General features: G+C 30.6%; 1 protein-coding gene across 1 annotated transcript; it reads left to right on the forward strand.

Annotated features, from left to right (window-relative positions):
* Positions 1–7,458: 7,458 nt before the first annotated feature.
* On the forward strand, positions 7,459–12,859 carry LOC107911168 (DUF21 domain-containing protein At5g52790). Its single transcript, XM_041104523.1, has 11 exons — positions 7,459–7,829; positions 7,937–8,020; positions 8,108–8,221; positions 8,308–8,394; positions 9,610–9,749; positions 9,829–9,990; positions 10,539–10,702; positions 11,784–12,037; positions 12,118–12,164; positions 12,244–12,517; positions 12,621–12,859. The coding sequence occupies exons 1-11, from the start codon at positions 7,572–7,574 to the stop codon at positions 12,660–12,662; spliced, it is 1,626 nt and encodes a 541-aa protein (XP_040960457.1). The 5' UTR covers positions 7,459–7,571; the 3' UTR covers positions 12,663–12,859.
* The last annotated feature ends 1,296 nt before the right edge of the window (positions 12,860–14,155 follow it).

Raw genomic sequence — 14,155 nt, forward strand, 5'->3', positions numbered from 1 at the left:
GTTTGTGTGTCTGACCCTAACCAGGGTGGGGAACTTTATTCTCAATCAAAATGTGGCCACAACCATTTTAGTCATACGCATGATCGGATGGCTAAAAATAACGTTGTATGCTAAAGGATGGTCGACTACAAAAAAATTCTACCATTTCTAAATTGTTCAATCACCATCTTCGATTAAAACTAGAAGAGTAATCAAGCCCTTAACTTGAATTGGTTTAATAAAAAAAATACATTTTTCTTTTTTTTTAAGGTTGTCTCTTTCAATTGCAATTTTTTGAAAGCGTTTTAATGTGAGACTTCCAATGCATTACTACTATCTACTAGAATTCTTTTAACCTGATATCCCAGAGTGGTTGTCATAACTGCCAAAATGTTATTTCATTTTTCATTTATGACCATTTCCTAATCCTTATCATTGAACTCAACATGACATGATTTTATCCAGCGAAGTCATTTTAAAGAAGTAATGATATACATAATGCTTATCAAGAATGCATTTCTCTTGGATCTCAAAACACTCATTCTTCACAATTACAAATAATCATACAGATGACTTCTCCAATTAAACATTTCCCTTGTTCCTTATCTTGTTTTGTTCGATGGAAGGATTCGATACCTTTATTTCCTAATTGGTGAGGACCTAGGCAACATATTACTTTAATTGTTGTTGAGAATATGTCTTAGACTTGCTTAATAATAGGTTTGTAGATCAAGTCTTTAAGGATTTTTAATTTTTTGTTACATGATTTTAGAGTAAGTTAAGTGTTTGTGGCATGATTTTAGGAGTAAGTTAAGTGTTTGTGGTATGATTTTAGGAGTAATTTTAACAGGTTTCTTTTTTTCTTTTTTTTTGCTATATAATCTAAACTATGCAACAAATTATTATGTGCTTCCAATATATCTTTCTTTCACATCTTCCGTGTTTCATATTTTTAACTAAAATACCAATAATTTGTATCAAAGCTCTTATCTTAAGGGATCTATGAATTGAGAGAAACATATAAGCTTTAGACATGGAAGCTGACATAATGTTGTTTTCTCGCATTGTATTTTTTATGGTGATAACTATCAAGCTGTGGGATGTTAGAATGATAGTCTATCTTGATGTGATGGATCTTTAGGAAGCCTTAGAAGAAGATTATGATGTTATGTCATTGCTAGCAAATCCAAAAATGAATCATCTAAAGACTCATAAAGAGAAGAAGAAAATGATATCCAAAGCTAAAACATGTCTTTTCTCTGTTGTTTCAAGTAAAATATTTACAAGAATCATAAATTTGGCGTCAGCAAAAGAAATTTAGGACTACCTCAAGAAAGAATACTAGGGTAATGAAAGAAAAAAAATATGCAGGTGCTCAATTTGATTAGAGAGTTTGAAATGCTGAAAATGAAGGAGATAGAAACCATTAAAGACTATTCTGACAAGTTCGATGGCATAGTAAACAAGGTAAGATTGTTGGGTAAGGATTTTTCCAATGATCGAATAGTGCAAAAAATTCTTGTCACTTTTCCTAAAAAATATGAGTTTAAAATTTATTCATTAAAAGAATCTAAGGATTTGTCAAGTATATCCTTAGTAGAATTAGTGAATCCATTGCACGCTCTAGAACAAAGAAGAAAGGTGAGATAATAAGCATCAGTAGAGGGTGCGTTTTAGGCAAAGTTTGAAGATTCGAGAGGTAAAAACAAGAAAATTAAAGATGAGACCAGCAATAATAACAACAACGAGACATATCCACCATGTCTACATTGTAAGAAGACAATCACTTGCCAAAAAAGTGTTGGTGGAGGCCTAATATCAAATGCAAAAAATGTGGCAGTATTGGGCACATAGAGTGGGTTTGTAAGTCTCAACAAAATGAAGAGGCAAAAATATGTATTAAGAAATAAGAAGATGAGTTCCTTTTTTGTGGTGACATGTGTCTCTAATGATTCCTTGTTGATCGATAGTGGCTGCACAAATCACATGACCAATGACCCATCACTTTTCAAAGAACTTGATAAAACTATCATTTCCAAAATAAAAGTTGGAAATGGTGAATTTATTCCAGTTAAAGGAAAAAGAACAGTGGCTATTGAAAGTTTAGAATGTTTGAAATACATAACTGATATTCTATATGTGCCTAGCATTGACCACAATCTTCTTAGTGTTGGGGAATTGATTGAAAAATGTTACAAGGTCATGTTTGAAGATAAATGGTGTCTGATCAAAGACTCAAAAGGCAGAGATGTATTCAAAGTAAAAATTAACGCAAAAAGCTTTGCTCTAAATCTAATGGAGGAGAAACCAACAACGAAGCAATTGCTAAAGACTTCTTAGTACTTTGATGACAACATAGATGATGTTCCAGTTCGTGACACAAGATCTTTACCTAAAATTTATGAAAGGTGCAATGTTTTTGTATTTGAGTCTGCTGAGTTTAAAGAAGTTAAGAAGGATGACAAGTGGATTGAAGCAATGAGAGAAAAGCAGCCTGAGATATTCCAAGTCAAGGGGAAGGAGGAGAAAGTTTGCATGTTAAACAAGGCCTCATATGGTCTTAAATAAACTTCTAGGGCCTGGTACATTAGGATTAATGAATATCATTTGGAAGAACAGATTATTGGTGAAATCAAGTCTATTGTTTGCAAGACTGAAGATCAAATAGCAAATATGTTATCCAAGACTCTTCCAAAAGTTAGATTTAAATTTTTTAAAAATAAATTAGGTTTTTGCAATTACTAAGGCAAGGAGGAATGTTGAGAATGTGCCTTAGACTTGCTTAATAATAGGTCTGTAGACCAAGTTTTTAAGAATTTTTAATTTTTTTGTTACATGATTTTAGGAGTAAGTTAAGTGTTTGTTGCATGATTTTAGGGGTAAGTTTAACAGGTTTCTATTTTTTTGCTATGTAATCTAAACAATACAACAGATTATTGTGTGCTTCCAATATATCTTTCTCTCACATCTTCTGTGTTTCATATTTTTTTACAAAAATAGCAAAAATTTCCTTTGTATGGTTACTACTAAAACACCATCATTTAGGTAAACACAAACCTTGTTTTTATGACGCTCATCAGTATGGAACTGACAATGATCTAAAGATTGTCTTCTAGATTGGTTGGATCTCATGGGAGTTAGTTGTTTATGTATTCCCTGGTTAACCTGACTCTATATGTAATCCCTACAAGTGTTTAGTGGTGTGTAGCTATCAAACGTATTGTATGATGTCCTATCTTTTTATTTATTATTTGAGATGAATTAATGTTGGTTGTGGAAGCCGTCATTATTGGAGTATGAAGAAGATTATGTAGGATGTTTGCCTTAGTGAGCCCCTAAGTTTTGGTTTCCTTGAGTGTGAACTCAATTATTAGGGTGTCCTTATTGAGGGTGGTCAAATTGATCATGTGTGGATTCATGGTGTGGATGGAGTGTTTCGGTGGAAGAGTGGAACATTTCTGCGGTTTCAATGTACAAACTAGCTTTTTAATATAAATGATGGAGGTATTATGGTTTTCATTAATAAGTGCATACTTTAAATGGTCATCGTTTAGCCCTGCAATGAAGTTTGGGTTGCTTATTCATCAACTGTATCCCTATTCTCCATGATTGCCACAATAAATTGTCGAATATAGTCTCAATTTGTTGCTCAAAACTACGGATAGATCCTATTGGTAGTGACTGATACCAAGTTTTGGTATGGTCTATCAATGTCCTAAAAAAGACTTTGCACTTAAGCATGTCTATAGCACCTATAATAAAACACGCCATTTCGGAGGTGGTCATGCATGCTCTTATTGTAACAGAGTTATATATAACACTTTTTCTTCCATCATAAATGACTCTAATTCTTTCTTTTTAATTGGATGTAGTAACACACCATCTAATTTGACAAAAAAAAAGTTAATATAACAACTGTCTTCAGCGTTACAAAACCATAATACAAACCTAGAATAGTAATAGTCTCCCACTTACGTAGGAATGTATAAAACATTTTATATTAATTAATAACTAAAAAATATTATTTATGAATACAATTTTATTTAAAATTTATTAAATTATATTTTTTAAAATGATAAAAGAATAAATTTAAATATTAAAATTTCATTTTTAATTAGTTACTAATAAAATTAATTCTAAATTAAAATTTATTAAATACAAATTACTTATTTTAAATTTTTTAGTGTGCCTATTTTAAATTTTTTAGTGTGCCAAACCAATTTATTTTTTTAATTCAAGGAAAAATATTAAAAAACCTAAAAAAATTATAAAAAATTTGAAGAATTATTTAAAATTTTATAAAATTAAAAAATATATATTAATTGAAAAACTAATCACTTTTTCATTTTATGCTTTTTTTTACAATTTTATAAAAATTTAAATATATATTTTCCATTTTATAATTTTTTTTGTATTTTCTTGAATTTTTTATGTACTTCTATTCAAATTTTTGAAAATTTCTATTTTTATGAAACAATTGAATTTGTTACTCTTGATACAAGTCTTGACATGGGAATAGTTAGGGAGGAGAAAGTGGTAGTGCAAAAGAGGCCAGCTCACCTAAACAGACAAAGAGTCAGAGATAGACAAAAGGAGGAAAAAGGTGGTTGTGAAAGTTGGGAAGGCTGCGAGCAAAGAGTAAGTGCTCAATGTTGCTAAAAGGAGAAGATCTTTTTTTTTTCATCGTCTTGTAGGGTATTTATAAGAGATATCCTTTGTCTAGTAATGGTGACGTGACAAGGTGGTTATTATCATGGAGTATGTAAGAGATGTGCACGGTGGGACTCATCTATTATTCCTTTTGAGGTAATATAATGTTGAAATGTTTAGGTGCGCTCCCAATGTCTCAGAAGTGAATGTTCACACTTGGAGGAGTGTTCACATTGAAAAGTGAATGTTTGGTCGTAGTATGTTGGAAGCTTGATGGAAGGAGATATTTCCTCTAATAGTGGGTGGTTCCATGGAGAGTGATTTGTTTGAGAAGCTGAGCCATTGAGGACATCTTGGGGGATGGGAGGTGGAGACTCATCTTGAGGCATTCACCTAATGCCTTTTGGGAGTGCCGCATGTTTAACCTGAATGGAAGTATAATATAGGGTCAGATATGCGCAACTGGCTTCCAAAATTTGTTGTTCCAAAATCCAATTGCGCACGCTAGCCTTTTGTCATATTCCTATTCGAGTTAGACATGTAACACTTCCAAAAGAAACAAATGCTAGCCTAGGAGACACTTGAACAGGTGTCAACTAAAAACACTATTATTAGAACCTTCTTTTTATGGTTGTAGTAGCATAGATTCCTTGGAAACATTGTTTGCTTCTTTCTCCAAAACAGGAAAGACGAGGATCAAGTTTTTAGGAATGATAGAATGCATTACAAGCGACTTCGCCCCCTCCTTAAATGGAAAGGGCAAGACGAAGGCGCCCTTGTACATTCCAAACATAAACGTATTCATTTCTTGAATTTAAAAAGCCATTTTACATATCTTATTAAATTCTTAATCCTAAGTTTCAACTGCTTATTTGTTTTCATTACGATTACAAGAGTGTTAGGATGTGCCACTTCATTACCTATTTAACACAAGTTTTGTGTTCTTCGTCTTTTCATTTGTTTATCCACCTGCTCCCCTGCACTTATATGTCGTTTAATACAAGAACTACAAGCAGGTAAAGTTCCCATGCGTCATAACCCATAATTTAAGGCTGAAATGGCATAAGAGCATGTTTAGTGACACCATAATTTGATAATGAAATATATATTAGATTATGTCAAATACAGTTAGAAAGAAAATGTATGAAAATAATATTTACTAAAGATTTACTCATCAATTAATTCCTAAGTGGAGAGGTAAAGATTCATTTAAATATTCATTAATCTTGGTTTCATCTTTATTTATATGTTTTATTTAAAGATTTTATATAAAATATAAAATACATAAAAATACAATTAATATATATTATTTATAAAGTCTTTTTTTGAGATGGTGTCACTCATAAATTGAGTCTCAATTTAGTTAGGAAAATTATTTTAATGTCCCTCTAAATTTAAAATAAATTATATTATTTGAGGGTATTTTAGTCTTTTTATTTAAAGACTAATAAAAATATGCATATGATGAGATTTCAATTCATGCCAATTGAGTTAGTAAAAACCTTAAATTTATCAATCAACCAAAGTTTTATTTTAACTTTTTTTTTACATTTTTTTTTATTATGGACACTTGATTACCTTTATCAATTTTATATATTAATAATGTTGTTGATTGAAATGGTGTAATAAGCAACTTAAGATTTATGATAACACCATGATAAATAATTATAATCATGTGTTTAAATTTTGTTTTAGTTTTAATTTAATTTTTTATTTTAATATTGTATAAAATTAATGCTCTATTATTATTAATTAATTTTAAATCATACTTTTCATTATTATTTTATGTTATCTTTTAACACAAATTTATGTTCTAATTATACGATTCCACATGCATATAATATAAAAGGACAAATATACAATTAATATAATTAATTACTTTCTTAAAAAAGGCTGTTTGAATAATTTATAGGCAGAGTTAATGTTGAGTTAATGATGAATTGAATTGTATTATAAATTTAGGGTCTGTTTGATTGACGGAATTGATTTTCTGCAAAATCATTTCCAACTTTTCCAGCGTTTGATTGGCGGAAAACATTTTCCATTTGGAAAATGAACTCCAAAACAAGGGAAAATGGGTTACATTTTAAGGAAAATGTCTTACCCTTTCAATTTCCGTAAGACATTTTCCGTGCTCTCCTCTCTATCGCCTCCTTCATTCCTTCCTTCATTTCCGGTAGAAAACTGCTTCTGTTTATCGATTTTCCAGTAACTTGTTTTTTTAATTATTCAATACTTTTTTTAACACAATTACAAATAATTTATTTGATATTAGTTTTTTTCAATTTATAACGACTAATATTGTAGCTTAATAATTGAGTATTATTATAAATAAATCATTGCAATATATGTAAAAACAATTTAAAATATAAAAATTTATTAATATATATTAATATATGTAAAAACAACTTTTCCGGAAAATATTTTCAGGAAATCTGTCAAACAGCAGAAAATATTTTCTAGTAAACCATTTTACAGAAAAGTAAAACATTTTCCAAAAATCATTTTACGGAAAACATTTTACTGGCAATCAAACAGACCCTCAACTACATGTGGTCAAGGATGATCCTAGGATTATTATAGTCCGAAAGAACATTTGTATACGGACTTGGAGATGTATTGCATAATAGTAGGTTAAATAATAGTATAGTATTATTAATCATTTTTAGGAATGTAATAATACTAATTATATATACATATATAACTGCTTTTTATTCTTGGTGGAGTACGCGTTCAATGTGGCAGTTGGTGGTGGAACTTTTGGTTGCTGCATGACGCTGCAGTCGGTTTCAATTCTGCCTTTTTCTCACTGTATCAACAACCGGAGCTTGAGCTATATATATTTGTAGTTTTTACTCTCTACATTGTTGTTACAATTATCAGTCTTCTTCTTCTTCTTCCCATCATCCCACTCTGATTGATATAGATATCGAATAGATAGGATGGCAGCCAACGATGTGCCTTGCTGCGAATCGATGTTCTGGGTGTATCTAGTTGTATGCGTGGTTCTTGTACTATTTGCTGGCTTAATGTCTGGCCTTACACTAGGACTCATGTCCCTCAGTCTTGTTGATCTTGAGGTTGTCATCAAGGCTGGTGAACCACAAGATAGGAAGAATGCAGAGAAAATTCTACCAATCGTTAAGAATCAGCACCTACTCTTATGCACTCTCCTTATAGGCAATGCCCTAGCGATGGAGGTATTTTATATAAATCTTTTCTTTTACACGTAAAACTCTCTCTCTCTCTCTCTCTCTTTTCAGTCTCTGAAAACTGATTTCTGAAATTGTATGTAAATGACTATAAGGCTCTTCCGATCTTCCTCGATTCTCTTCTATCAGAGTGGTGCTCAATATTAATATCAGTTACTCTTATACTGGCGTTTGGTGAGGTATATATATAAATCTCCATGTTTTGCATATGAGACAGTGGTATGTGTACAGCTTTAAAATAACAAGTATATTAATGGTTTGGTTAGATCATTCCTCAAGCTGTATGTTCTCGGTATGGGCTGAGTGTCGGAGCCAAACTCTCAGTTTTAGTTCGGTTCATTGTCATAGTCCTCTTCCCTGTTGCTTATCCGATTAGTAAGGTAATTTTCCAACCCTTTTGGAAGCTGAAATTGACGAGGTTTAAATGAAAGTGGTGAATGTTGGGTTCCCTGTTTATTTGTAGCAGCTCCTGGATTTGCTGTTAGGGAAAAGACATTCTGCACTTCTTCGGCGAGCTGAGCTGAAAACACTGGTAGACATGCTTGGAAATGAGGTCAGTTTCCATATATTGACACTTCCCCTGCTAATTTCATCACAAATTTTATCTAGCTTAAAGCAAATTGTATTGAGTAATTTCGCCTCTATATTTTTAACTTCAAAGCTAAAACGTAAACGAATGTTAAATAAAAATAAAAATTCACCTGTCATGTTTCAAAGTAGCTTGAAAAATAAAAATTTTGCTTGTTTTTTTTTTCACGTCACTCCAAAAGGCCATAAGTTCCATTTTTTTAAACATTCGAATTTATTATCTATTCAGATTTTACTTTTTAGCTTCAAAATTAGATGTGAAAAGTTTAACTTTTATAGTAGATGGGTTAATTTACTCCTACGCCTATGGTACAAAGATTAACCAAATATTTTAATCTCTCCTAAAAAATCAAACCACAACTTCAAAAGAGAAAAGATATGGATTGTAAAATTTGAAGGATAATGAATTATTTGATATTCAATTTTATAAAAAAATATTTATTTTAATTTTTAAAGTTACTTTATTTATTAAATCACTTTAAAATATATAGAAAAGTAAATGTTTTTAATTTTACTGGCATGACATGACATATACTTGAATTATTACATGAATACCACATAAACAATTAATTATTTTTTTTAAAATTTTAAAATATATAAAAATTATGAATTATTAAAAATATAAAATATTAAAAATGTTTTTTAAATATTTTTATTTAAAAAAATGATTAATTACTAACGTGACATACACGTGGACTTCCACGTCAGCAAAGTTAATATATTAATATTTTCATTGATTTTAGGGTGATTTGACAAACAGCGTAAATTTAAGAACTAAAAGAGATGAAAATTTAAATTGAAAACTAAAATGATTTTTTTTATATATAGTTAGAGGATCAAATAAATCATTATGTCAAAATTAAATTATGATATGGAATACTTGTTTGAAAGTCAACTAGTTAGTCTCATATATATCTTCATTAATAACATATATATTTTATTTGTATTAAGCATTGAAATCCCTTATTTTGAATTCAACTTTGAGCGGAAATGATCAAATTCAAAGTTGAGTATGAATCTTAAGTTGGTTTTTTTACAGATAAATGAGCCTAATTAAACAGACTCGAGCAATCCATTGTGGAGACCAAACTTCTGACAACCCCTCTAATAGAGAAACATTTAGACTACCAAAACCGGAACAAAATTGTTAACATTTTCAAGTTTCTTTGATTAATTTCAGGCAGGGAAAGGTGGAGAACTAACCCATCATGAAACAACCATTATCTCGGGAGCCCTGGATATGACACAAAAAACAGCTAAAGATGCGATGACACCTCTATGTGACATATTTTCGCTTGACATAAATTCTAAACTCAACGAGTATGATATTCTTCTCTCTCTCTGCCTTTGTTTATCTCATTTATTTTTCCCCACCGATCAACTAATTTCAACGGTGTAGGAAAACAATGGGGCTAATCATAAGCAAAGGGCATAGTCGTGTACCTATCTTTTCAGGTAGCCCAACAAACATCATTGGCCTTATACTGGTAAAAAATGTGATCATGTGCCGTCCTGAAGATGAAACCCCGATTAGGAATCTTACAATTAGAAGCATTCCCAGGTTAGTTGGTTTTGATTTCAAAGTTAGCTTAGTATTGCTCGGAGTGAGTAAAAGTGTTATAGAAGTTTATGTATTAGGAGTCAGATTGTATTTTGTCTTTTCTATTTAGAAAATAGATAAATTAATTTTTATATGTTAGATCAAAGAGTGAATTAGTCATTTTTGTTAATAATTTTATCCATTTGTATTGTTAAAAATTGAGTGATTGACAAAATAACCAAATAGTGATATATGGCATGTAATGCGTACCTCATGCATTCTAACGTATATTAACTATTTTTTTAACAAAAAAAATGAAAATTTTACAACATAAATAAATGAAATTTTTAGCAAAAAAAAAAAATACTTTTTGATGTAACCTATATGAACTATTTTATCTATTTTTTATATTAATTAATTTATCCATTTTTTGAATAGAAAGTACAGAATGTAACTTTACTCCTAGTATAAAGCCTCCAAAATAATTTAATCTTCGAAGTGAGTGCGGGAAATATCTTGAATTAAATCATTACCATGAACTAATGGCATTGGTGTTAAATCCATGACAGGGTTCATGATCGTTTACCTCTCTACGATATATTGAATTTATTCCAGGAAGGCCACAGTCACATGGCTGTTGTGGTTAAGTGCAAGAGTGACACAGATGATACTGCAGAATCTGCAAAATCGAAAAGTCACTCCAATTTTAAAAGGATAAAGACAAAGGTGAAAGGTATTATCTCATAGTTCATAGAAACTGCTTCTTTTACCTCATTTCTCAAACTTCACACGCTTGCGATAATAACAAACAAGTTACAGTCGAGAGTTACTACTAAGACAGGTTTTTCAGGTTTGGGCTCCAATATCTAAAGTCTTGAGCTTGGGTCAATTTTATTTAAATTTTTTTAGTTTTATAATGCGTAGTTTATATATGAAAAAATATTTAATTCATTATCATTAACATTTTTAAATATTACAAACAGAATTAAAGATGAAAACAAAAGTCATACAAGGTATAAAAAAAATATAAAAAAAAGATATATGTAACAACTTTTTAAGGTTAATTGTAAAATAAAAAGGATTCATGCTAGTGGAAAGTTGAGCTACTGCCATCAATCCTTAAATTATATTTTAAATAAATAAGTCATATAGTAAAATTTCAAAATAAAAACTTTCTGTAACTTCTATACTAAATAATTACCATATATATAATATATTACTTTTTGATACTCTATACATGAAGAAGTGGGAAATTAAAAATTGCCATGTATTTAATTATTTTTATCTTTTAAATATCAATTAAAGACGGGTGATTTTTTTCCCGACTGCTAATTATCCAATGTATCAAATGTAATTATTTTTAATTATATATTACATAATTTATACTATAAAAAATTAAATAAATATTAAAAAATATGTTTAATTTTTCTTGTTTAAAAATTTATAAATATACATGATTATTAAATATTTTTTTTAAAGCTAATAACGCCTGGTATCTTCCGATAGCAGCCTGGTGTATTACTTTAGATTTTTTAATAAATTTTCAATACTAAATAGTATATGTTTGTGAAAATAGATTTAAGTTAATTATTTATAAATATACATAAATTTAGATAAAATTTATATTTCTAATCAAATTTAAATAATTATAATATCGATATCACACATCAGTTGTCGACACTCAAGTTATAATCATCAAATGCTACTTTTCAAAACAAATTAAATGATATAGAATGTAAAGTAAGCAAATGGAATTCCAATACACAACTCCAATAAAAGAATAGAGTTACGATGACCATATTTTGGTTTTTCAGGTATTGATCAGCATCATCAATATGATGGAAATGAGGAACTTAGTATACCGTCAAGCCCACCCTCTGCAAATTCTACCATCATTGATATCCGAAGTCCAGCCAAAAACATGGAGCTAGGCAGTAAAATCCGTCAACGAATGAAGAAATGGGAACAAGCAACCCTCTCTAATGAAGATTTGGAATCATTTTCATGTTTAGACGAGGAGGTTCTTGGTATCATTACCCTGGAGGATGTCATGGAAGAACTGCTGCAGGTTTTTTTAATTCTCTCGTATCCATTACAAATGCAGGTATATAAATATATTCTAGAACCAACACTTTTTGGCTTTTGCAGGAGGAAATTTTTGATGAAACTGATGCGTATGTTGATGTTCATAACAAGTAAGCTTCTTTCCATCAAATCAAGTACCACTGCATCAAATAGAATTCAGTTTTACAAGCTACTTTATGCCCGTTGCAGAATTACAATCAACATGCAACCATCAGGAAGATCACCATTAAGATCACCCAGACCAGCAACAGCCTCTCAAATTCACTGGAGAAGCCCCATTTCTTCCTCTCATGGAAGTCCACTTTCTTCATTGCCCCATTCTCCACCATTTCGTACACCAATTTCACCCTATATTCAGTCACCACTCTCCGGGCCAGCTCTCTGTTCTTCACCTGGAAAACAAATGCCAAACTCTCCGTTAAGATTTTCAAGCGTCGCCCAATACTCTCCATCTCAATATCAGGTATGGGGAACTCAATAAAACTACATTAACTTCAATGAATTCATTCTTAGGCTTCATACATGTAATATTTTCTCTTCCATTTTCTGTGAATTTATGTTGGCAGGTATCCAGAAAATCTTACGAGAGATTGAGACATGGTTCTTAGGTTTCAACTATAGAGTTTTCTCGAAATAAATGAGCAAATGTTTATGGCATATGCGGATTTTATTAAAATAGTATTATATCATATGTAAAACCTCCTGTGATGTTGGATTAAATTAAAGCGGAAATGTATTTAAATTTATCAATATGGTGAAATTATTTATCTTTTGACTTTCTTTTTTAAAGATGAGATGTCATAAATATTAGGTTTTATTTAAATTGAGCATCATGATCCTAATAAGTATTTTTTATACATTTCTCTTTCCTGTTTGAATAAATCATTATAAAAAAATTCAAAAGGAAAAAGATATGAAAATGAAGATTAACTAAAGGAAATGATACATTTATATTTGTTTGAATAGTTAAAATTAGTACACGAAAAGAAAGTAAAAATATAATTTCATAAAATTTGTTTAATTAATGTAACACCCCTCATTCGCCTTGTCGATCAGTGTGGATGAGAAATGCCACTAGATCACTTTCATGTCAAAATCTTGAATTTATTTAAGAATTTTTTTATATAATAGATAAAATCAAATTTTAAGTTTTTAAATCTTGATAAAACCATTTTGAATCGATTTAGGGGTGTTCGGAGGTGTTTGGGGTCATTTTAGGGCCTTGAAGAGCCCAAAATAGTGTAGTGGTCCAAAATAGCATGGGGGTGTGGTACCTAGGGCCAAAGGTACCGTTACCTAGCCCTAGTACTATGCATTTCGCCATTCTACAAATTGGGGTGTGTTACCTCTGTGGTTGGTGGGTTAAGAATAGCCTCGAAACACCCCTGTTTCAACCCCAAACAATACCAAAACCAAAACTAAACTTTGGGAGCCCAAAAATCACATTTTAAAGTCGAAAACAACCCCTGAACAACTTTAAAATATGGCACACAGTAATTATGCATCTAATTGAGCTATTTCTCAACAAAACCTTACTTCAAACCTAGCCTAACATAAGCCATTCATGTCAAACATTCCAAGCACTAACTCAAACACTACCATACATATATAAAGCCATTCAAATTGCTTCAACCATTACCAATAATGAGCATGCATGCCATTCTACAAAAGATAGAACATTTTGGCTTATGGCCAACTAATTTAAGTTCAAAAGAATAAAAGTTATAACACATCTATTACATAATATGACAATATGAAATTGACCTACATACATTAAGCAAAACCTAGTACATGCCACTAAAATGTTAAAAATCTAAATACATGGTCTTCATACTCTTTGATGATACCAATGGTGTGAGTGTTGGAAAAATATGATTTAGAAAAGGATTTCTAGTGACAGCGGAGACTTAAAAATTTTGAAAACCAAGCCTATTTGTCATATTTATAGTAATAAACCTTTTCTCGAATAGTACTTGTTTTTTGTGTGAGATGAAATTGTATCATTTTCGACTTTCAACTAAATGACCTTCTCCACTATCCTCGTACACTGAATTGCATCGAGTTTGGGCTCAAGCAACATGCACCAAATGTAGGATCTGGT

This window comes from Gossypium hirsutum, chromosome D11 (assembly GCF_007990345.1).
Source record: "Gossypium hirsutum isolate 1008001.06 chromosome D11, Gossypium_hirsutum_v2.1, whole genome shotgun sequence".
NCBI lineage: Eukaryota > Viridiplantae > Streptophyta > Magnoliopsida > Malvales > Malvaceae > Gossypium > Gossypium hirsutum.

What these genes read in the sequence shown, in the direction of transcription:
- LOC107911168 (XM_041104523.1), top strand. Translation starts at nt 7,572, where the DNA reads ATGGCAGCCAACGATGTGCCTTGCTGCGAATCGATGTTCTGGGTGTAT. An exon ending in TAGACATGCTTGGAAATGAG is followed by an intron (nt 8,395 to 9,609) that starts GTCAGTTTCCAT and finishes GATTAATTTCAG; the next exon opens with GCAGGGAAAGGTGGAGAACT. An exon ending in GATAAAGACAAAGGTGAAAG is followed by an intron (nt 10,703 to 11,783) that starts GTATTATCTCAT and finishes TTGGTTTTTCAG; the next exon opens with GTATTGATCAGCATCATCAA.